Source organism: Uloborus diversus, chromosome 1 (genome assembly GCF_026930045.1).
Source record: "Uloborus diversus isolate 005 chromosome 1, Udiv.v.3.1, whole genome shotgun sequence".
Classification (NCBI taxonomy): Eukaryota; Metazoa; Arthropoda; class Arachnida; order Araneae; family Uloboridae; genus Uloborus; species Uloborus diversus.
The window spans coordinates 165,920,358-165,947,120 of record NC_072731.1 but is presented as its reverse complement, the minus strand read 5'-3'; the positions used below and the strand labels follow the sequence as shown (position 1 = coordinate 165,947,120).

The 26,763-nt window shown below is 30.8% G+C and overlaps 1 protein-coding gene across 1 annotated transcript; it reads right to left on the bottom strand.

Annotated features, from left to right (window-relative positions):
• Window positions 1-689: 689 nt before the first annotated feature.
• LOC129222749 (carnitine O-palmitoyltransferase 2, mitochondrial-like) lies at window positions 690-25,064 on the bottom strand. The gene is given in 11 exon segments (XM_054857283.1): window positions 690-1,202; window positions 4,532-4,757; window positions 5,949-6,118; window positions 7,232-7,428; window positions 11,967-12,108; window positions 12,111-12,236; window positions 13,262-13,464; window positions 17,478-17,611; window positions 19,775-19,878; window positions 24,684-24,743; window positions 24,878-25,064. Coding segments are annotated over 11 exon segments (1,839 nt in total). The 5' UTR covers window positions 25,032-25,064; the 3' UTR covers window positions 690-879.
• Window positions 25,065-26,763: the final 1,699 nt, after the last annotated feature.

Genomic DNA, 26,763 nt, shown 5'->3' with positions numbered 1-26,763 from the left:
CAACTGTTATAGATACAATAAATGTAAAAAAAAAAAGAGTTTTGAAGATAATTTTACGTTCTTAAATTCCTCAAATAAGAATTTTGATTGTAAATAAATAGTCTTTGAGATATAAGACAAAAACTGAAAAAAAAAAAAAAAAAACGCACTTTAATTTCAAGATGGTCGTGGGAGCACCTTCCCTACCACCGGGGACTTAAAGTACCCTCACTTGCTTTCCAGTTACAAGAAATCGTATCACCATAATGACCTTCACTACTTCAGACTGAAAAGAGAAAAGAATCACATCAAATCAACCACTGAGGAGGCTCCAAAAAGAGAAAAGAGTGAAAAAATAGTCAGATGGTTGGAGTTTGATAATTGGAGTATTACTGTACATAGTATGTAGCATAAAGTAACAAAACTTATTGCTTCAATGAATAGTGTAATGCTGAAATAACATTGCATTTGGGTCATAAAAATCAAGACTATATTCTAGATTTCAAATTAATTAAATAAATTTTAAACATTTACAAGAAAAAACTTTAGATTAACATTCAGCCAATAATTAAAGAACATTTTTAATTGTTCATTTGTAACTTTCTTAGAGAGAACTCATAAACATTGAATAATTAATTTTAGAATGAGTAATAACCTACTCAAAGAAATAAACATTTTTTAAAGAAAATAAATTTATTTCAAAACCACATAGCTTGCTTTATTATCATAAGCACATACAATCATAAACATTTGATGTAAATAAATAACATTATAAAATAATTTTGTTTAAAATTATTTTTATATATAAAGTCTTTTATTAAAAAAGTACCATGTTAAAAATGTCCAAAAATAAAAACCAAAATATTTAAAATTTACAATAGAAGTAGATTTTAAATATGACTAGGATTTTTCTAATACTTTATGGATCTGGTCAAAACTTTCTTTTAATGCATTGACAAATTCTTCCCCATTCCTGTATGGTGAGTAAGAACTGACAAGAAAGCCCATAGTGTCTTCTAAAAATCCATAACCAATTCCAAAGCCATCAGGCACAACAGGGGCAAATCCTCCGCCACTGAATGCAGGACCAAACAAGGTAGATGTTGAAAGAATAAAATGATTTGCTTCCAGGTACACAGGGTCTTGATATAATGCAGGTAGCTTGTGGTTATGTTTTTCAGCCATGTAACGTAAACCAAACAAATGCCTATCAAACCCTTGACCTAGGAAAACATTACAAAAAAATGTGTTTACAATGGAAAATAGATGCATTCCAAACAGTTTTACAATTATAAATAAAGTTTTGCTTTATTAAGATCTAAAAATGACCTTTGTGATTAAGAGGATATGTGTAGCAAAGATTCTCCACTCCTTTACTCATTGGTGAAGGATTACGAATTCCCAGATTATCGGTGCTTTACTGCACATATTATACAATCAAGGATTCAAACTTCGGTATTAATTTTTAATTATTACTAAAGTTTGAACTTTCTTCTAAACTTATAAATATTAATTCCAAAAAATATTTTTCTTTTCTTTAGTGTACATGCTTAAAAATTTTTATTTCTTAAATTGATACTTCTATGAATTTTTTTAAAAAAGATGAATTTTTAGTCTAGACAATAGTTAATTTAAAATGCAATAGAAGCTGGGCAAACAATGTTTATTTTAAACCAAATGTGCATGAAGCATGATGAAACTTCCTGCTATAATGAATGTAAGTAAAGTGAACTATGATTGTATCTGCATATTTGGGTGGCACAACTACCTTGGATAATGAAAATAGGGGATAATCTACAAAAGACCGAAAACGAGAAGCTAATAATTGTTTTTGCTCAAAAATTTGGCTGCACTTATACATTAAACTGCGTATCAGTGATTATAAGGGGGGGGGGGTTGATAAGTCAATGACTTTTTAATGAAAAAATCAAAATAAATAGAAAAATGCAGTTTATTTTTCAACTTAATCTCCTTTCACAGCTATACACTTTTTCCAACGATGTTCCAACTTTTATAACCCTTCCAAAAAATAAGATGTCTGGAGATCATTAAAATACTTATTTGTGGCATTAATGATCTCATCATTTGAATAAAAAATTCTCCTCCCACTAAGCCATATTTTTAAATTTGGAAACAGAAAAAAGTCACTGGGGGTCAAGTCAGAAGGATATGGTGGATTAGAAACCAAATTCATAGCGTAATGCATGCAATTTTGTGGTTGCAATTGCAGATGTGTGAGCTGGAGCGTTATAGTGTTGGAACAGACTTTTTTTCTTGGTCATTTTTCTCTTAATTTTGCATTAAAACTGTCTAATAAATTAGCATAATACTGTCCCCTGATTGTTTTTCCTTTTTCAAGATAGTCAATGAGAATTATGCCCTTTGAATCCCAGAAAACTGAGGCCATAACCTTTCCGGCCAATGGATCTGTTTTTGCCTTTTTTGGAGTAGTTTCCACAGAAGAAGTCCACTGTTTTGACTGTTCATTCGTTTCTGGTGTGTAGTAATGTATTTAAGTTTCACCCATTGTCACATAACGTCGCAAAAATTTACTTGGATTACGCTGGATTTGTCTAAACACTGCTTTGACATTGTTACACAATTCCGTTTATGATCGACTGTCAGCAAATGTGGCAACCATCTTGCTGATAACTTTTTCATACACAAATGTTAGTACAAAATGTTGCATACACACTCAGACGATATGTTTACCATATTAGCTATCTCATGCACTTTCACACAGCAGTCTTCTAGCACGATGACATGGATTTTGTTGATCATTTCTTAGTTTGTGACTTCAATCGTACATTCAGAATGTTCTGCGGCTGTTGTGCACGTACGACCACAACGAAATTCCGTAAACCACTTGTGAAACATGCCATGTGATAGAGCAGACTCACAATAATATTTTTTCAACTTTTTTTCTGTTTTGGAAATTGTTTTTCTGTGCAAAAGGTAATGCTTTATCAATACCTGAAATTCTTTTTTCTTCATAACGAAAACAAAATTGTCTGTCGTTTTCTTCTGATGCCAATACAACACAACATAATTTAAATATCGTCTGCAAATTTCATGGGTATTGTATATAAAATATACTATACCCATATATAAATATAAAATATAATTAAACTGTATTTTGGTATTTATTTGATTTTTTAATTTCAAAGTCACAAACTTATCAAACCGCCCTCGTATATACAGTACAGTAAAAATGTTTTATATTTTATGTACAAAAGAAGTAAAAAAAAAAGCAAGTGTACAAACAATAAAGAAAATGCAAAAAGGAAACAAAAACAACTTTAAATTTACTATTTTTCAAAAAAAAAAGTCATTGGTAAGACTCCACTAAAAATCAGTTTCTTCCTGTAAAAATACATTTTCTTCATTCTTGATTGACATGCGGATAATCAGGAATTAACTGCATGTGTACACTCATTACCCATTGAAAATTTTCAATCAATCTTGTAAATATGTTTTTATGAACACAGGTTTAAAGTACAAGAAAATATTACTTTAAAAAATTAAAAAATCATAGTAAAATTAATTTTTAACCAGAATTTGTAAACAATGAAAGAAAAAAAGCCTTTTTTCATTAAGTAGTCAATTTTTATTTCACAAATAAATTAATTGATACACTGCAAAAAAATATAAGATAAATGGCTTTAGTGCTCAATTGGAAATTGAGTACTAAAGCCATCAAAGTGATATTTGATTTTTTAATTTCAAAGTCACAAACTTATCAAACCGCCCTCGTATATACAGTACAGTAAAAATGTTTTATATTTTATGTACAAAAGAAGTAAAAAAAAGCAAGTGTACAAACAATAAAGAAAATGCAAAAAGGAAACAAAAACAACTTTAAATTTACTATTTTTCAAAAAAAAAAGTCATTGGTAAGACTCCACTAAAAATCAGTTTCTTCCTGTAAAAATACATTTTCTTCATTCTTGATTGACATGCAGATAATCAGGAATTAACTGCATGTGCACACTCATTACCCATTGAAAATTTTCAATCAATCTTGTAAATATGTTTTTATGAACACAGGTTTAAAGTACAAGAAAATATTACTTTAAAAAATTAAAAAATCATAGTAAAATTAATTTTTAACCAGAATTTGTAAACAATGAAAGAAAAAAAGCCTTTTTTCATTAAGTAGTCAATTTTTATTTCACAAATAAATTAATTGATACACTGCAAAAAAATATAAGATAAATGGCTTTAGTGCTCAATTGGAAATTTATTGGTGGGAAAAAAAAACTTTCTGAAGGAAGGAATATTCTTGGACTGTTTTGTAGCAAAAGGTAGAAAATTAGGTTTTTGTAGATTTTGACAGATGAATTAAAAAGCCATTTTCTAGTAGCTCGAACTTATAACATCACTCCGATTGCACCAAAAGATGCATAACTTTTAAAACACATCTTTCAGTCCCCCCCCCCCAAAAAAAATCTTTTCGTTAAAATATAACTGATCATTAAATAGACATTTGCATAAATTCATTCAAATGAAAACTTGTCTGCAAAAGGATAAAATATCCTGTAATTATGCTTACCCATAGCAGCTTCTTTAGTGAGTTGATTATGTACTTTAGTACACTCTTTCAAAAGAGCCCTCATTTCAGCACTAGTTGCAGGATTACTTTTGTGAAATTCTTCAACACACCGTTTAGTAGCCTTAGTTACAGGCCTCACAGTCTCAGTTCTTCCATGCTTAAAAGCAGATGTGCTGCATGATTCATATGTAGCAACAAAATTTCCATTAATTTTGTAGTATGCCATCTGTAATTTTTGATTCAAATTAATAACAGTAGTTTACAATATTTGTAACAATATAAACCCTTTCAATAAAATGTTAATTCATTGTAACAAATGAATTTGTATAGAGTTTTTCACAAATGCGATTCTATTGAGAGGGCCTACCTATGTCTTCATAGGACACTAGTCACTAACTGAATTACATGTTGTCCCTCCTTGCATAAACTCTATAGTGAAGTGATACATATTTTGATTACTGCGTACTGCTGCAACTCAACAGACGAAATTTGGTGAAGTCTTGTGTTTCAATACTCATTATATATTACAATATAAGAAGCAATAAATAATAAAAGTAGAAGTGATACATGTGATGAATATACATTATAATATGGCATCGAATTTTACCTGTTTGCAATAATACACACACATAAAGAGTATCTGCTATATTACTTTTAATGTAATAATAATGGTGATAATTTAGTCCTGGAGTGTGTTAGGGATTTGTCAAAGAGATTAAAATTTTAAGGAGAAATCTTTTTCTACATTTAATATCTACATACCTCTAATGTGCAATGTAAAATTACTCAAATTTTTTAAAAACTTTAGCAACAGACTTGGTGCTTCGGACCTGTGCTCATGACTTAAGCTGGCACTGTTTATGGAAATCTAATAGGTGATTTTGAATTCTTAGGAAGGATGGAACACATATATGCAAGCTAATTTCAATTTCGATATCTTAGGCAAAACTTAAAGGATTGATAGAAGACATCTATAAAAGGAAACTATCAAACACGAGTCAACCATAAGCAGAAACCCCTAACATTCTAAAGGAATGAGGAAATGCACGAGTAACAGAAGATATGAAAATCATTTTATATCATAACAAAGTAAAAGATTAGAAAAAGTGCTAAAAAGATCAAACCCTGATGGTAATGCAAATATCAGTATATGATATTTTTTAATGAACTCTTAAATTGTTAATACTGTGGATACATATATGAAGAGTTGATGCCATAAAGTACTACATCAGATAGTATGAATATTAGGATTGCCACTGGTACAGGGTAAATATATAACTTAAATTACTTATTCATTAATTCTTATTAGGATTTTATAGCAATTCAAACCAGAGAATAAAAGCACTCACAAGTGCATATCACATAATACTTACACATTGTACTTAAAACTGAATATATTCCTAAGAATAGGAATTACCTGCAATCCAAGCTGAGCAACAGAATCAGGGCTCAACTTATTTTGCTTAATACTTTCTCTGTTCATTTGACTATACTGAAGAATGTTAAATTGTAAATTGTTGGTTTGTTGAGCTAGTTTGTCTCTGGCATTTTGCACACTGGATTGTATGGCTTCATCAAGTACAAAATCTATAAAAATATGCAAAACTTGATTATTATATACAAATTTATAAACCTTACAAAAATGTAAAAAATTTAAATTAACACACTTAACTTAAAATTTTACTATTCATAAAGTACTTTTAGTTTTAAAAATTAAAGCTTAGAATTGCAATTAAATATTACATTATAAAACCTTCATCAGACATTTTCCTAAATGCTATGCATTGCAGATAACACTTGTAAAACTACTTTTTATTCTCCCCCTCTTTTTTATTATTATCTGCTTTGCACTCTTTATCTTTTTTCATACTTAGACATACAGCAGTGTATCGGTCAAGTTTGGAGCTTTGAAAAGAAATGAGCAAAATATCTGCTAGTGAATACCTTACATGAAACATTTCAAGCAGCATTTCTCAAAAACTATTAAAACGACATACTTGAATTTTTGTATGTCTATAGGAGCTCTGCAGAACATCTATAATCCCAAATTTCATGAATATACTTTTATCGTTATGAAATTATTAAGGTCCAAAATGTGTCATGGAAAAGAACATGTTACTTTGAGCATCACACTTTGTGGCACAATTTCAAAATGTTTTGCCAAACAAATCAAAATGAAGCACTTATCTGCTTCTCAAACGTTGCAAAATTTTGTTGTTAAACTTTGTTGCAAAAACAATGTTGTTAAATTTTAAATTAAATTTTTAATTTTAAAACAAAACAAGCCTTTAAAGAAGACCATAAGTTCCATTTAAGGGAAAAGGAATCTGTAAAATATTTAAATTATGTTCTATGTTCCATATATTCCCAAATGTACTTTCCTTTTTACAAGTCTATCAACTCCAAAAGAAAAGAATAAACCTCATAATCAGTATATGCACTTTTAAGAAATAATATTTTCGGAGCACATAATTTGGTTAATTAGCACTCTATAAAACTCAACCCAAAATAGAAAGAGCACATTAAAAAGACACACTTTAACTTTCGTTCATATTCTTAATCATTCATTTAACACTTTAACCCATTTACAATTTTTAACATTATGCTAAAAATAAGAAAATATGTTCTTAATAGGTGCGGATATAAATACATCTTTTTGAAAATTTTAAAATTAATATTTTTAAAATTTAAAACACTGACCTAACCTTCGTACTCGATGAGAAGCATCAATATTAGCAGGTACAGTTTTTGGACGAACAAAATGATTCTTTATTGAATCAGAGTAAATTTCATTGAAGTATCTTAATACTGCTACTCCATCTCCCCAAGCATGTTCAAAATTTATTGCAGCTTTGCCGTCTTTAGTGATTATTAGAGTAAAGCTCTTGTCAAACCACCTGTAAGGGGAAAAAAAAGAGTATGTATAGATATTTCAAATATAATTTCCTAAAAGAAGTAAAAAAATCATAATTATAAACAAATAAAGAAACTCCATGAAAGATTTGCACTAAATAAAAATGCTTCATATTAAGTTATTTTAAACATAACTTTAAGTATACAAAATAAATAAATAAATACATTTTGAAAAACATAATATAAACACTGAAATTGGGACTAAATAAACTAATGATTTCAAAAAATATATATATATATATATATATATATATATATATATATATATATATATATATATACACACATGGATCATGTATAAAAATTGCTAATTCCTTTTTATAATATTGATACAATTTTGCAATGCATTTTAAGCAATATCAGAGAAAATTGATAACGGTCAGGGGTTAATTCACAAATTTTGCAAAATTATGGGACAGATTAGGGGAGTGCAATGCTAAATGTTTGGAGTAAGTTGTTCCCTTTAAAATAGCTCAATGAAGAAAAGGTAGAAATTGTTTTAGCCAATATGTCCTGAAATAGAATGCTAATGTGCATTGACAACAGCTATCTAAGTCAGACCAGTGTTGTTTGGTATATTGAAAACTGAACACATGCACCACTGATCCACAAAAATTAATGTTTAAAAAAAATTTTTTTTTGGCCTATTTTGCAAATTTTAATTAATGCTTAATTAATTTTGTACTTTTAAACAAAGAGTGTGCACCCCTAATATACTATGATGAAACCATCTTCATTTCATTACCTGACATGTAATTTACTTTTTATATCAAACCTACAGGGTTCATACTCTATTTGGATGAAAAAATTCCATGACTTTTCCAAGACTTTTTCATGACTTCAATAAAAATTTTCATGACCTTGTTCACGAAGAGAATAGCACTATTTAATCTCAAACTTGCTAATTTTTAGAAATGAGCGCAAAACGTCTACATGAATACCACAGCCTCATTGAAGCACTTACTCGTAATGTAAAAAATATAAGTGTGCACTTAAAAAACTAAACTATTCTTATTTGTCTTCATCATTTAAATTTAAGTAAGTAAAAATGCAGTGAAACAAAAATTATGATGCTTAAATGTCTAATTTTTTTTTTATAAACAAGCAGAATGATAATGAATGGGACAAAGGGTGAATGAGTCATCACTAAGTTTCAATAAAGTTGTTTCAAAAGTTGCCTTCAGTGTCAACAGTGCATTTAATCATCCATCTAACTTGACAGTATTTTGGTTCTTTAAACCGGGTGGCGACAGGAACTGTGAAAAAAAGTTCTTTTCCCTGATTAAGTTCACCAAATTTCCCTGATTTACATTACTAATAATAATGGTTTCCTTTCTTTGCTCTACTTGAAATCCATTGTATGTTTGTATAAAATGCAGTATTTTAAACATTTTTAAGTTGTGTAAAATTGTTAAACTAAAGATATATTTTTAAAAAATGCTACTTTTTTAATAAAATGGTTTTAAAAAAAACATATCAAGTCAATTTTTTTGGAATAAGAACCCCTACAAAACAGTATATAAAATTTTTCTACATGGAAAGATTATAGAAAATTAAAAAAAAAAAAAACTTTACTTCCAGAAACCACTTAGCATAAGAATTTTAAGAAACTATTAAAATCACTCTTAAAAACATATGTGTTTTATGATAGAACTAAAAAGTAATTGAAATCATTTTGAACTAAATTTTCAAACAGTATAATAATTGTTGTAAGAATAATTAAAGAATAGAAGTGATGTAGTTATTCTTATAAAGGGTGTCCCAAAATTAACGCAAGATTTGAATTTGCCGCCATTTTTGCAATAAATTGTGGGCAATCTTGAAAAAAGAACAATTTGGCAGCTGAGGGTCTAGGGTTATTACAAATGGAGCGTTTTCGATTCTATAATGCGTTTTTATTATCGAAAATTATTTGAAAAATAATGAAAGTTTGGGCGGGTCAAGCAGTTTACTGTTATTGGCGCTCGATATCGCAATTAGGTAATGCGCAGGTGGTTGTGGGATTGCTGACATAGATGTTTGACTTCAAATAACCCCATAGGGAGAAGTCTAATGATGTAAAATCACACGATCTAGGGTACAATTCATATCACCGAAACGAGAGAGTACACGAACAGGAAATTTCTCATGCAGTGATTGAATTGTTTCGCTGGCTGTATAATAGCATAACACTCCATTTTTACTAACCCTTAACTCCCAGCTGTCAAATTGTTCTTTTTCCGTGGCTGCCAACAATTCACAGCAAAAATTGTGGCAAATTCAAATCTTGCGTTAATTTTGGGACACCCTTTATAACTAATTGACATATTTATGTAAAACAGATGAAACCATCTGACATTCGTTCATAGGGAGCGTTTCTCTAAGAACATAAGTTTTAATGTAGGAATACAACATTTTGACAATAAAAAAATAAAAATATTTACACAATGACAATGGAATAAAGGCAAAGGAGCTAAGGCATTAATGAAGGCTTCCTCTTTGCCTGTATGGTTGTTTATTTTAAGTAGCATTGAAAGCATGAAAGGAAATTTCAAGCTAGGTAAAATAAACAACCTAACAGACACAGAAGCAATCTTAGAAAGTTCAACCTGTGGTTAATAAGTAAGACTCAATACTTTGACGTTAAGGAAAAAAGATGTACAAATAAGCAGCAGTGTATAATCGCACCTCAGTAATTTTACTTTTTTTTTTTGAACAGATAATTGGCAGAAAATGCATAGGGAATTAGAGTACTTAATTTTGTAAAGCAAAAAAAGATTTTTTTTCTTCATAAAATCAATTTTTCCTGATTTTTTGCTATTTTTTCGAAATTCCCTGATATTTCCCTGATTAATAAAGTTCCCTGACTTTTCCCTGATCTGTCGCCACCCTGTTAAATTAAAGCCACATAGTTTAGTTCTTTATGTTTCTAAACCAGATATTTTTTTGATAAAACCATTCAGTAATGAATCAATCTTCTGATGCAAAAGTACTTGTTTTGTTTACTTATTTGCACATTTTCAAATGCATATAAATTAATAGATTTAGAAATTCCAGAACATGTATGATTTCTGACATTGAACGCAGCAGTGGGTCGCATGGATTAGTTTAGCGGGCCGTATGTTGTGCACTACTGTTTTAGAGTATTAGAAGTCCCCTTTTCTGTATTCTATCGCCTGATCTAAAACCTTCAGCAAATTAAGATAAACTCTAATAAATTTAATAACAAAGTTCTTACGAGTGATGGAATCGAACTCGGATGCAATTGAATTGCTTTTTATGAGGGTGTAGCAAAACCAAGAACTTGCAAGTTTGCTACTACAGAATATAAAACATAAGAAGTGTTGAAAATAACAGTAATTCAAAATAAGAGATGTCTAAATAGTAAAAATCACATCGCAAAAAAGGCAAGCGGTTGTGACAGAAGTGGATACAATTATTTTTCAAAATTCAGATTTGATTTTGGGATCTTTCAATTTGCCACTTTTAATAGCTTTTATGTGCTATACTGTTAAATCACTAAAGATTTCTAATGCTCTTTTAGTTACTGTTACTTTATCTCTGTCCAGGACATTTTTCCATGACTTGAAATAAATTTCCATGACTTTCAAAGGAAATTTCAATTTTCCATGACTTTTCCAGGTCTGAAACTCGCTTATTTTTTTTTTCCATGACTTTCCAGGATTTCCATGACCCATACGAACCCTGAACCTATAATTTACTAACTTTTTTTGCTGACTGATAAAACTGACGAAAATGAGCATCCCTTACTATGGAGATAATATGCAAATTAAATATCTTCAAACTCTATAAAAGGTTACAGAATCCAACAACAAATTGCATTCATTTTTTCCCAGTTATGCCAAACCATAATTTAAATTTGCATGAAGTGCAACTTGTGTTTCAGCACGTTTTGGTCCTGAAAGCAGCAAACTTTCTATGCATACTCATCCTTATCAAAGTAAGCAACTATGATGATATTGTGAATTTCATTTAGTGTTTCTATTCAGAGAAGAATTTTGTCATCTTCAAGCATTTTTCTGTACCAATAGCAGTTGAAAAATCCTATTATGCAAATTTTTTCTGCACTTTTAAGCTCAAATCTTCTTTTTAAATTCTCAAAAAGTTAATTTTGAAAATTTTTTCAATAAGAAAATACAGTGAAAATTGATAACATCTAAGTGTTCAAAGTATTTATGATCAGGGCTGCAGAGTCAAAGTCAGACTGAATTTGGTGTAAAGGAGTCGGAGTCAAAGTCATAAAAAGTCCAAGAGTTGGTGTCGCTCATTTTCCCTAAAAGTTGCAACTTGTCAGTGCTTGCGGAGTTGGACTGATTTTGGGGTAAAGGAGTTGGAGTTGCAGGCCCTAAAATTTCCAGAGTCGGCCATTCTCCCTCCGACTCTAAAGCCCTGTTTATGATGCTCTAGCCTAGTATTACAAATGGTCATGATATCTATTTATGAATTTTTTTGACATAACAACAGAACTGTCAATATATCCAAGTTAAAGCACATTTGTTATTTGAAATTGATGTAGTCATACCTATTATAAGCAGGTCCATGAAGCATATGGTGAGCAGATTTCACTAAATCCTCTTGTAGAGATTCATCATCAAGCGAAAGAACAAATATTGCACTATCGATTAACTTTAGCTGTTCAGCATTTCCTAATTTTTCTAAATGGTTTCTTGCTTCAGCCAAGTGTCTCTATTTTCAGTAGTTAAGTACGAAATTGGATGAGATGGTGGGGGACATGAATCTGTCAGAATGTAGCTCATCAGACTAAAAATATAAGCAGGGGGCATAATGTTACCTGAGAAAAAATAGAAAATGAAATATTAAATCTAAATTTTCACTAGTCTAAACATTCCCCCCCCCCCATTAAATGATTTTTTTTCCAAATATTTTTAAAATCATTAAAAAAAAACTTTGAGCATCAAATCAAGACAAATGTTTTAGCATCATTTTGTATCAGAATGCATAATAATAAAAGGGCTCTCTCTCCCACAAATATATCAAATGAGTCAAATTTTAGGCAAATATTAATAACAACTAATTGAAAAATGAAATTTACAAACATAACTTTCAAACTAAATAATAAAGGCATTATATAACAATCATATGTACTAATGCATAAAAGTAATGAGTTCACTGCATAATTATTTCATCATTTATAAACATTTGAATATTTAAACTTAGTAGTAAAGAAAATGGACTTTATTTACTGTTTTTTGGATAAGATGAACTGTGCTTAAGACAAATTAATTTTAAAGAACCCTTTGAATTTATTTTCAACAGGTTTGACAGTATTTTCTAAATTATCAGTTGACTGATTTAAACCAAAGACGGTCTTGTATCTCAAGACCATAAATGCAATTTTTTTTTGACTACAAACATGCCAACCAGTAGTATTATTTATTGATTTATGAAGAGAAAATTTAAATAAGGTGAATTTTTTTGTCCCTTGGACCTCGACAAAATATATTTTAAATAAAAATATCCAGACTGCACTAAAAATTACTTGCCGATCCTAAGTTAGAGTAACAAAGTTCAGGACAGTTGATGTGGAGTGTTTAGCTCCCGCTCTTGTTCTCACTTTGAATGTCTGTGTTGTCAGAGAAATTAAATAATAATTTAAAAAAGATGCAATAGAGCTTGCATAGACATGCTGCATTATTGCATGTTTGCCTGGATGGCTTCTCTTTGATCACCCACTCTTCCTATTACAGACATCAATTAGTTTAACTATGAACTTTTTATACTCTGAAAACACACACACACACATCTTTGAAACTAATATTTTACAATGATTTGAAAATAAATTAAAAATGACTTTACCATCTCCGTCCAACACATCAAATGTATAGAAATGACCATTTCTAAGCACAATAACATGGCGAGCTTCTGGAAATACCTGGATCTCATCTTTTCCAACTCGTGGTATACGAGTTGAGTTGAATAAATTGTTAAATTGGCTCATATCAAGAGGAAATGCTTTAAATAAATAGGCACCATACCAAGCAAATTTTCTTGGCATTAACCTGAAATAGACAAAAACTAACATTAGAACAAAAAATAAAAAAGAAACATTTATACTTCTTTACTAATAATAAAGCTGAAAGTCTCTCTGTCCGGAGGATGTCTGGATGTCAGGATGTCTGTGACGCGCATAGCGCCTAGACCGTTCGGCCGATTTTCATGAAATTTGGCACTAAGTTAGTTTGTAGCATGGGGGTGTGCACCTCGAAGCGATTTTTCGAAAATTTGATTTTGTTCTTTTTCTATTCCAATTTTAAGAACAAAATTATCATAAGATCGACGAGTAATTTACGAAATTATCATAACGTGGAACCGTAACATGGGCACAAGCCAATTGGCGAGATACGAAATTATCGTAACGTGGAACTGCAACATGGATACAAGCCAACTGGCGAGAAAATTCACCATACATTATTTGTAAATATACAGGCGAACCAAAAAACCTTTTAATTTTTCTATTACGGGCAAAGCCGTGCGGGTACCACTAGTAATTAATATATCCCACCAATCACCACTGTACCCACCCTGGTAAAATTTACACTTGATCAGCAACAAATAAATGTAAGGAAACATATGATATGTTTAAAGCACAAGAATATAAATTAAATTACTAGAATTCTGACAACCTAGTTAGTGGTTAGCAGCTGATATATGAATGCCTACCAGAGATTTCTCTAAATTGACTACAGATTTATGCTAAGACTAGCTGTACCCAACGCGCGCTGCTGCGCCAACAAAAAAATACATCATTATACTGATTTTCATGACAATCGGTTGAACGGGGCAGAAGTTGCTACTCTGCAGTGCCACCTGGTGGCGAGTGGCTTTAATGAGCATGTTATGCACCTTCTCCGTGGAAAAATACATATATATATAGCAATTTTCATAATAATCGGTCCAGGTATCAAGTAAAGCCGTGACTATACTCAAATTTTGTACTCATGCAGTTTGCAAGATCAATCAATCGCTAAAAATATCAATAGAAAAAGTTTTAAATCCCCCCGTTGCATGAAAAGCCATAAAACAATAAAGAAAGAATTTATTTGTTCAAACTCAAGAAAAATGGCAACAGCTAACTTCTTATAAATGAGATCTTTCACGCGAATTAATTTTTGCAGCCGATAATTTTATTCGTATTTATCCAATGGATTGTGACTTAAATTGGAATAAAAAAGGAACTATCGATCGAATTTTTTTCGAACTGGTCTATAAACATTCCCAGTACCAAAAATAACAAACGGTGAAAGTTTCAGCCAAATCTGCCGAGTAGTTTTTGAGTTCATGGATGACATACAGACAAACATTCATTTTTATATACATAGATATGGTGAATTTTCTCACCAGTTGGCTTGTATTCATCTTACGGTTCCACGTTATGATAATTTCGTATCTCACCAATTGGCTTCTGCCCATGTTACGGTTCCACTTTATGATAATTTCGTAATTTACTTGTCCATCTTATGATATTTTTTTTTCTCTTAAAATTGGAATAGAAAAAGAACCACATCGAATTTTCGAAAAATCGCTTCAAGGTGCACACCCCCATACTACAAACTAACTTTGTGCCAAATTTCATGAAAATCGGACGAACGGTCTAGGTGCTATACGCATCACAGACATCCTACAGACATCCAGACATCCTAAGGACAGAGAGACTTTCAGCTTTATTATTTAGTAAAGATAAAGCACTCACTGCACAATAATAGAAAAAAAGCATTTATCCTATAAATTGTAAAAAATATTAAAAATTACAAAAGAAACTAAATATTTCTTTTGCATAAATACTAAAAGTAAATGCAATAAATTGGCGCACAGTGCACTTGCAATGTAATGAACCAGCAAATGCTAAGATGTCTTACAATTAATAGATAAATATTAGGTACATGTACTCCTAACAAAGTCTTCAACATTCTGTTGCGGATTTTTAATGAAGAATTTTCTAAATATTACACTTGCAAAAAAGTACTACACAACACTACACAATTTTCCTATTTTTATTATATATGTAGAATTGTTTTTTATAGCATAACACTAATCTGTTTTAATCTATTACAGAAGCCACTCAATTAGTTTTTCTGAATAAAATGAGCAATCCACAAATTACATGAAATACACCGCCAGCTCAGTCAATTCCAGCCGAGGACTGCAGTTTCGTGCTTATTAGCACTCATCAACCCGGCATAGGACTAACTGAGCTGGAGGTGGAAAACCTCTTAAGGAAGCCAAGAGTGCAAACAAACTGGTAGCTAATATAGAATTAGCACTGACCAGCCGAGTGAGCGAAACAATGGTTCGGTTCAACTCGAATATTGCAGGCAAGCTAGGTATATTCAGTAAGTTACATCCAGAAATCCACAAATTACCAAAAACCTACAGCATTTTAAAGGCTACAATTAAGCTCTTTCATTTGTGCAAGAACATTAAACATACAACAGCAAAGATTAAGTGTTCACTGCTGATCTTGGCAATGAAGAATTTTAAATAGTTACTTGCTGTAATCTTGTAATTTTGCTGCAATCTTCAGACAGTTTGGGCTTAGATTAATATTCATTTTAATAAAATTTTTGCATGAATAATATTTGTTTTTTTTTTCATGAATTAGCTCCCTTGACTGTTATAAGCAACTGACTTACATAATCCATTACATTAAATTAGAAACAGTATATAATCCAACAGCAAATAGCTGAACCTAAAGTTATTTTCCATATAAATAATAAAAAAAAGTATAAAGAAAAGGAAACATGCAACTGGCATATAAATTCAAAATACAATTATTTTTACCATTGAATATTTCTTTTCCTTTTAAATGTTAGTGGAAAAACTTAACACTGGACTCAAGATTGAATACCCTTATGAAAAGTTTCAGCGGTCCTTGAGGAGCAACATGAAGCTTTGAAGAATTACACAATACTTCTTTTAAAGGCATCATTTATTAATCCCCAGTGGTACAACAGCAAATGGGGGCCAGCCAATCTCAGTTTTGCTAACCAAGTGCTCTTAGGAGGGGGGAAAACCAATGTCATGGGTAGGTGGTCAGCCAAACGTAGAACTCACAGAGTTTAGTTCCCAAGCACGCTTGGTACTCATTTTTATCAACTCACTGAAGGGATTACAGGCTGAAAAATTATTAATAACAGAAAAGTACCCTCATAATAGATACAAAACAGATGACTAAAAATAGCTATATTTTCTCTCCAAGTTGATTTAAAAAAATGTAAAATAAGAATGGTAAGAACAATAAAACTTTCATCTTTAGCAAATATTACTAAAGTATTATATGCTTAGAAAGGTTTTTCACACTAAATTTTTCAATATAAGTCTTTTTCTCAATAGATACAGATTCCCAAAGTGTTTAATCTACTGAACGGAGCTCATAGCACTGGCAGATGCAACTTCTGGTTTTGGAGAGGGTCATTATCACAATACAGACAAGCAAACATCATAAATATAATATTGACACAAATGGGGGCTTTGAAGCACCCTATGAGTAACTTCTTGACATTGAAGTCCTTAAAACATTTTTTGTTACCTTCGATATCTTTAATGGATGACTCTCCAGTATCCACACGTGCTCCAGAGGGGTGAATTCATGACCGCAAGGAGTATACTAGTGGCCTAAATTAGTTCATAAAAACAAATACTACCAAATACAAAACTGGCAAAAATTTTGCATTTCAAAGATTTCCTATTTCTATTTTTTAGATACCTTGAAATGCTTCAACTCTTTCAAATTTTTGATAAGGAGTACCTAAATTCCATGTCTTTTGGGTGGTATACAAAATGTCTAGACACCTTTGCATTATGGGAACCCAATTCTAAAGCAATGCACAAGCCTATGCTAGTATTAGGTTTTTTTTTATGTGCAAAGAAACTTGACACATGCCAGTGCAGCTGGCATCCTTGCGAATATTGCAATGAACCAAATTCAACCTTTAAACCTTAAACGAGCATTTAGTTACAAATGAGAAAACTATGCAACTAAAGAAAAATAAAAAACAAAACTTAGTATAAATACCTCATTAATTTCCGGAAAAAAGGTGTATCACTTTTTTCAGGGTTTAAATGATAAACTTCAGGCTCTAGAATTTCTGCTCTTAATGATTTCATGAAACGGAGAGATGATAAAAGCATATTTGTTGCCTTAATAAGCTAAAAAATTTGAAACATGAGTGATACAAATAAAACTAAGATCATATTAAAAAAAGTGTAAAAGAATCAAATATAAATTCTAAGGAATTACAAGTGTGAAATCAAAGCTAATAATTATGTGTATCTGTAGCATATAGAGCTAATACAATCTATTTTCAAACAACTTTCTGTCAGTAGTATGAATTAAAATAGCTATTGGTCCTTTTATAAATTCTTTGCAGAAAGTCTCTGGAGTTTTAAGCTGAGAAAAATACAAGCAGGTCAAAAATTATTTGAATTATGATATAATTAACAATTAAATGTTTTCTAAAAACCAAATTTTACCCCAAGATTACAAATATTTAATGTTAACAAAATTTTCAATACTTCCAAATTCTGCTGATTTTGAGTCAATATTGTCAAAACACTTGCTTCCTGATGTGACAAATGATTGCTTAGAATTTTTATAGTAAATAAATACTAAAAATCTTCATACATTTTTTATCATTGTTCAGCAGAAATCTCCGACTTATGCTGTTGTGACAAAATTAGATTTAGCATTGTTCTTTTGAAGTACTCATAAATGACAATAAAACCAGAATTTATACAACCCTGGTTTACCAAATGCTAAGCATTGCATAAAAAAGTCTGTCTGAGTACCTAATAGAAAAGCAACAGTCAAACTAGTGTAATTTTTACATGCAATGGGCAAAAGTAGGCAGAAATGGATGTGTTAGTTGTGTGGTTTTTTTTTAAGCTGGAAAAACTCAAAAATAGCGTGAAAAGCTAGCAGAATTAGAGTTTTTTACATTTGACATCTGAAACTTTTTTGTAAAATTTATGAATAGTTTCAAAATTGATACAAAATGTACAATCACATGATCTAATCAAAGTTCATACATTGTACGGAAGAGCTATATAAGTTGGCAGCTCTGTAATTACAAAATTTTTTACACCAATGAAATTTTAAGAAATAAATTTCAGATCATAATTTTAAAGAATTCAATAAATGGCTGCATCTTTTTTCTTATATGTATTTCTTTTGCTTATAGAAAAGAGCATTGAGCTTCCTAATTGGATTTACTCCACAGAGACTTATGCTATAGATGAGTTTTTTCCCCCGAGTAACTTATTTCAATTTATAGGGTTAAATGTGAACTAAGTTTATTTAACTAAATAACTAAAATTTCAGTAATGTAATATTCTAAAACATCAACAATAACATGCAAACCACTTACAATAATTTAAAAAAGTAAATAATGCTTGATCATTTATAAAGCATAAACTAAATAAAAATAAAGTTGGACCTCCTTATATCGAATTAGCAAATTGTTGAAAAAAAAATGATATATAGAAATTTCGATGTGTAGAAACAATCTTGGTTTATCATAAAAATTTCCTCCTCTATATTTAAAGCAAATTTTCGTGTTAAACGCCATTTCTAATTTATACGAGCATCGGATTAAATGAAAGTTGATAGTTAAAAAATTAAATGTGAAACTCTTACTGAGCTCTACATGACTTCCAAAAAACCAACTGTAATTCTGTTTCATGTTTTTATAAGTTTCAGTGCTTTTATTACGGCTTTCTGATTTCTTGTAATAGCAGGCAAGAATAACTAACTTGCAGAAACACTAAATTTACCAGAAATGACATTTTTGCGCCTTCATTCATCTTCATTCTTAGGCAATTGAACTTGATTTGCAACATTAGGAGATTTTTGTTTTGACCATGTAACCAAGAGAAAAGTAAAATATCAATCCACTTAACTTGAATGATTTTCACTGAAGCTAAAAAGACTAGACAATAAGGATAACTGATTTTACTGTATTAACTGGTTGCAACTAAGATTTGAAATAAACTAGCGAGAATATAGGAATTGAAGAATAGAACATCCTATCTACACACCCCTCAACTCCAGATTCCTTTTGAGTTTCTTAACCTTTAGCGAACATAATTTTCTACCCTTACCTCCATTTTACATGAGACAAATGGTCTAAAGTAAGAAAAAAATCTACCAATGTCTCAAATTTTTTTTCGATATATAGAGATTTTTTTGACACATAGAAACAATTTAGCTATGTAATGGACATGGAAATTTGCAAAGATTTCAATGTATAGAAAATTTTGATATGCAGAAGTTTGATATATGGAGGTTTGACTATATAAGTAAAAAACAAATACCTGAGTATTAAATTCCTTTTTAGGATCATCTTTAAAAGCCAAAAAAGGATTAAAATTCAATACAAGGGGAGATCTTGACTTTAAATACATATCAAACCATGGCCCTAAATGAAAGTAAGTAAAATAAATATCATGTTACAAATAGGGCACAAAAACTTTTTAAATGAAGAGGGTCAAAAAATTTAGTCTACATACTCGTTCAGTTATGCACTAAATCAACTCAAAACAAACCAGGGGTCTGTCGAGGATTTTTCACAAGGTCCGTTTTTTGTGAAAAATCAAATAATTTTGTGAAAAATGAATTAATTTTGTGAAAAATCAAAAAATTTCGCAAAAAAAAAAAAAATAAGGAATTTTTTTGTTAAAACGAAATTTTAGAATTTAGAGATGGCACAAACTGCATCAATTAAACTAAAAGTTGAGTGTTTTCCTCTTCTATGACGAGAAAATCATTCTGGATTTTTTTCCTGATATTTGGCGGGGGGGGGGGGGGGGGGGGGGGGGCATCGCTCTTTCAAGTATCAATATTTATCTACCATTCTTAATTATGTTAAATTATACTAGATATATTTCTGTACAGTATTTAAAATAATTGTAACAAAAATATAAATAAATAAAACAAAATTCTGAATAGGGTTCAGCATTCAACTTTTTGACCCAAGACACTCTTAAAAAGCACAGAATTTCGTTTAAAACTTATAAATTCCGTGATTTTAAACAAAAATAAAAAGATATTTCAATTGTTTACCTCTTAATAAAGCGTAATAATCATCAAAAATTCGAAAAATCGGATTCCCATAGCGGATGCAAAGAGATCGCAATTCTCAAAGTGAAGGCATCAAAAGTATAAAAACGGCTTGTAAAAGAAATATTTTCGATAAAATTATTTTAAAATTGCATTTTAGAGTCCTATGATAACATATCATTAATATCTGTAAAAACAGTTGACCCCCCCCCCCCCCCAAAATAATAATATAAAATAAACCACCTATTCAGCATTTTAATTTTTGACTCATAACAGAAAATGAAATTTTGCTTTACAAACTTGAAATGAGAGTTCCAACAGAAATAAAGAGACTTTTTATTTATTTGCATCCTAATAAAGCGAAGTTAGCTTGAAAAAAGAACAAAATATGATTCTCATATCGGATGTTAAAAGATTGCATTTTTCAAAATGTAGACATATAAAGAAAAAAAAAACGGTATTTAAAAGAGTTTATTTAAAGTTAATCATCCTTGTTAGCATCGAAAAATCAAAACCCATATGATTTTCTCCCAAAATAACAATTAAACATCGCACCGCACTGTAAAAAGGCAAATATTGACAAGCCAAAGGCAAATATTGACAAGCCGACAAAATGATGAGAATATTTTCTAATCAAGTCATTATAAAGGTTCAACGCCAGACGCTAAGTGGCGATAGTTTTGAAGTTGGTAACCCTATCTGAAGCGATCATATTTTTTCCTCACCCTTATTATCCCTTTGCAGTTCTAAGTTCATTTCTTCCCAGATATATATTATTATTGTTTATTAAATCATGAGCAGAGAAAAGTGCTTACCAATGCTTACCAATGCCTTTTCAGAAAAGTTTACAACAACACCGCTGCTAATTAGCTGTGATAAAACAAACAACCATTGTATTTATTTGGCAGTAGCAATTATTTATCGCTTGCAGGAGCATCCCAAGAGTGTCTGTCGATTTTCTCTTTTTTTTTTTTTTTTCAAAATTAGCCGATTTTGTATAAGCTGATCCCTCTAATTTGACTTAAAAAAAGGTTCCAAAAATTATCGGTTTATACACAGAAATATGCGTTATTTTGCTTTCAGATTTGCTCTTTCAATAAACAATTTGTGACAGATCTGATCTTGTTTATCAGAATTTTGTGAAGGGTCCGTTTTGTTTGATCGGGATTTTGTGAAAGGTCCGTTTTGTTTGATCGGGATTTTGTGAAAGGTCCGTTTTGGTTGATCGGATTTTTGTGAAGGGTCCGTTAACGGACCCAAATATCCTCTGGCCAGACCCCTGCAAACTGAGTAAAATACCATTTTTATTTATTTTATTTTATTATTATTATTTTATTTATTTTTTTGATAGCAGTCGATGTCAAAAATATTCCGTTAATTTTATTTAGAATTAACTTTGTCATTTTTATGTCATGAATTCAATGCAAATAAAAAATTACTTTACTAATCCTGAGGTAATATAAAATATATTCTAAAGCAAATTTTAGATTTTCAAAACAAAACAACTTTTGATTACCATAGTAACAAAATAGTTTCAGGCTAAGTTAATTTTGTTCCAATGATGAGCTGAGAATATCTTTTGTTGAGAATGTGTGAAAAAAAAATCATCTGAAATTTCTTGGATACGTCATTGTCACGATGTGTTATAATTGGAAAAATAGACCTTATATATATTTAGAGATTAAGAGAAAATGCAAAAGCATCTGTGGGAGAATTATGACTAGATCCCTGGGGACACACAAATGGTTAGTGATTCATCGACATTTTTTTTTTAACATGGAAAACATGTTTTTAAAAAACTACTTTTTCATGCTGTAGCTCATCATGAATTATATGAAAATTAAATAAATACATAAATAAATATGATGCATTTAAATTTATTATAGGTATGGAATTGTGTGGCCTTTTTTAAAAGCTTTATCTTGGCTTTTATCTGAGTAACTTAGGTTCTTCTTTTTGACACACAGCTACAATGTAGTCAAGAGAAAGTAACCAAATTGAAGAGCACCTAAAGATATCAATGTTTTGCATTTAAAAACTGAAGTATTGCATGTTTTATGTACAAATTCATGTGATCACTTTTCAATGTAGATTACGTTACATGATGGTGTAATTCCCATGTATTTCATTTTTACGCAGAAATAAGGTTTATTTTACATTCCAAATTTTATAACATCTTTTTTGCGAAAGCCATTGTGTATAAAAGTGCATTAGCGGTTCAACAACTGAAAGTGGGGAAATTTAAATAAAAGTTTATGAAATGAAATGATGGAGAGGGGGGCTCAATAGAGCTAAGCACTGTGACCAGAGGTCTATTGTACTAAAATGAAATTTTAACTTATGTTGTTCACCTTAAGTGTGAATTTAGATAGAAAAAATAGATATATTATGTTACCATTTATGTATGCTTTGTTTAAATTTTTATGATTCTAACTAAATCTACCCAAACTCTCAGACTGTGGTTGATGTTGATTTGATTATAATGCTTGCATTGTGGTATTGATTTCTGAACATAATAAAACACTTTTTAAATTAAGATAATATAATACACATACATTGCAAATTTTGGTTAGTGTAACCTTTCAATCATTCCATATATTATTTCTTAAGTAGTTGTTCAATTTAAATATATGTTAACTAAAACAGAATACTTTTAGAGCATTATATACTCATGATAGTTTTATCATATTGTTCTTACTAGTTATGATAGTTATTCATCTTAAGTATAGTTTCTCATTAACAAGGCAACCCCAACAGGTAGAGTCATTAGTGACACCCATAATAGCAAGATGCCATTTTAGGATGCAGTGAAAATAAGTTCAATCATCATCTCTACATTATTCTATTAAATCTTAAGAACTCGTTTGTGAAAATACTAGATACGTCTGATTACGCTTCTAAGTCTGACACTTGTTCATCTATATTATACTAGTTACCATATAGTTCTTCCTGAAAAACACCAGAAACAGTAGTTTCAAAGAAATTCTTAGAAACATCAATACATCAATAGCTAAATCTGGGCCAACAGAAGAATTACCAGAACCTTTCCTAGCCAGGTGGGGTCATGATGAAGAATGACCCACTTGAGGCGGATCAATCTCCCTCTCCCTTATATACATCCTTGTTTACAAGGTATTCTGTAGAATGTAGCTACTATATCATACATAATCTATATATATATATATAAATGAATGTTTGTCTGTATGTTATCCATGAACTCAAAAACTACTCGGCAGATTTGGCTGAAACTTTCACCGTTTGTTATTTTTGGTACTGGGAATGTTTATAGACCAGTTCGAAAAAAATCCGATCGATAGTTCCTTTTCTATTCTAATTTAAGTCACAATCCATTGGATAAATACGCATAAAATTATCGGCTGCAGAACTTAATTCGTGTGAAAGATCTCATTGATAAGAAGTTAGCTGTTGCCATTTTTCTTGAGTTTGAACAAATAAATTCTTTCTTTATTGTTTTATGGCTTTTCATGCAACGGGGGGATTTAAAACTTTTTCTATTTGATATTTTTAGCGATTGATTGATCTTGCAAACTGCGTGAGTACAAAATTTGAGTATAGTCACGGCTTCACTTGATACGTGTCCTTAGACGCGATAAGACGCGTATCGAGTGGAGCCTTGGTATAGTAAGCTAATCGAGACTTTTAGACACGCGATTTAGACACGTGTCACATGAATTTTGAAACAAAAAAAAAAGCGAACGATACGCGCCATTTCGAGTCGAGAGTGAAGAATTTGTATAGATTGTGCGTATTTTTGACATTCCGAACGCATTTGCTGTGCAGTTTTTTTTTTGGTAGCATCGTATACCATCGGCGACTTGGCGACATCTTATAAATTCAAAAGGATCACATCATCTATATATATAAAAATGAATGTTTGTCTGTACGTCATCGATGAAGTCAAAAACTACTGGACTGATTATTATGAAAATTGCTATATATATGTATTTTTTCACGGAGAAGGTGCATAATATGCTCATTGAAGCCATTCGCCACCAGGTGGCACTGCAGAGTAGCAACTTCTGCCTCGTTCAACCGATTGTCATGAAAATCAGTATAATGATGTATTTTTTTGTTGGCGTAGCAACACGCGTCGGGTACAGCTAGTATAAAATAAATTATTACACTGCAGAAGAATAAACATACCAGAAATATAACTTGTATGTTTGTTTCTTGAGTTAGATGCTTTCAGTTCTTCTTGGAGCTCTAAAAGAGATAAATTAAAAGTAGTTGTTATCAAAAATAATATTTAAAGCAAACAAAATAAATTATAAAGTAAAGAAAGTGTAGAAATTTTTTTAGCTTTACTTTATTTAACGTTGGTGAAACATACTACTTACCTTTGCCTTCTTCACATTTAAACTTTTCAACAATTTTAATAGTGTTTTGCAGTCTTTCAGAAGGTGTAATAGGCGTAAGTGCTGTAATGTACCTTTCACATGTTTTATCTAATTCAGGTATAGGCAAACGGGGTAAGCTATCTTGAAAATGCATAGTAGGTACTACACTATTTTGAATGTATTGTATGTCTCCTTCTGACCTAAAATTTAAATAATAATAATGAAAATACAACATTTGTATGCTGCATGAATACATATAAGTTGTCATAACTTAATATAGTTATATAATTATGAAGTAGTATCTATATAATTGTAAAGTAGTATTCTAATGCCATAACGTAATAAGTTGACAACCCCTCCCCTCTAGTTTTTAAGAGTGATGCCTATTTTGAGAGTAGCATGTTTGAAGTGTGCTGTGCACTTTGGTGATTTTTTTTAGGCAATAAAGTTGGAACTTCTTCTGAGAACAACTCTGCACACAATAAGCCTTTTTTTAAATAATAGTTTTTTCAAATAACACCAGTAGATAGTAAAAGTAACAGTAACTTTTGCTCCTTAGTAATATTCATTTAACTTCAAGTATGCATTTTATTTAAGTATGATGCAGGGTTTAAGCTGAGTTTAAAAGTTTTTTTTAGCAAAAAAGTTAAAATGGGGAAATAAGCTTTAGCAAAATTCTAAGATCTTTTGGGGAATGAATACGTTTGCATATCTTCTTAGATGGCTTAATGTGTTTTATTTGTAGTTGATGATTGAATTTCAAATTTAAAACGTTTCTCAGCAAATGTAGCACTTACTATGAAATAGGGTATGTAAATGATGGCATGTAAAGCCTTCATTTACACACCATAGATGGAATGATACACACCATCGAAAGAACACAATGTTGATTCTTAAAATGGCCCAAGTCCCATTCCCACAATAAAATATTTATCAGTGGGACAGAATCCCCATTAAAACTAAACATTGTTAAACTTCACAGCAATTGAAAAATTTTAGCTTTGATTAATATTCTTTTTCAGAGGATAATTTTTATGCATAAAAATTTTGATACCTCACTTAATTCTTCAACCAATATATAATTTATATCAAGGAGTTTATATGTGTGCTAATAGTATTCTTTGCATTTTGTGATGCAGAATCGTCAACTTTTCTTATATTTTAGTAAATATTTATCCATTTGGACATTGATGCACCTTGAGAGTAAACTAGTTCTGAAGAAAACTCCAAGTGGCAAGTTATTCGAAATACCAAATGCTGCTGCACGTGCATGTGAAATCGAAATGATAAAATCATAGCCTTTTCCAGAAAGAGCTCAAAGTTCAACCAATGGACTGCTTTCTCGATTAAACTATCTTCCCCATGCACCCATCCATCCTATGTGGAACGCTTACTCCCCTAACAGCTTGGAGAAAAGATGCCAGAGAAGCCCACTTCTCATCCCTCCCTTCTCACGAGAAGGTAGAAAATGCGTTTGGTTTTTATCTGCAAAGTTTTTATCCTCCCCCTCTTTCATTTTCTTTTTTGGTGTGTGTCTGACACTCAGCAAAATCTTTGAGAAACAAAAATACCTTGCTTCATTTTCTCAATTGAGAAAGTCTTTTCGAATTTTGCCAAAAATACGACCGTGGCAGAAACCCTGGTATGATAGTTGCAAGAGTTAGGCTGCAATTACAGTAAAGTATGACAAAAAGTTGCATTCATGTTCACTGTAAAATGAAGGCTATGCCATACAGGGTCGGATCTGCATATCTGCAGACCCCAAGGTGCGAGGAGGGGGGGGGGGGTCGACGTCCTTAAGGGTGGGTCCCAATGGCCCAAGGAATTGAAAAAAAAAAAAAAAATCTAGCACTAAGACATATTAACGTTGAAATTATACACTTCTG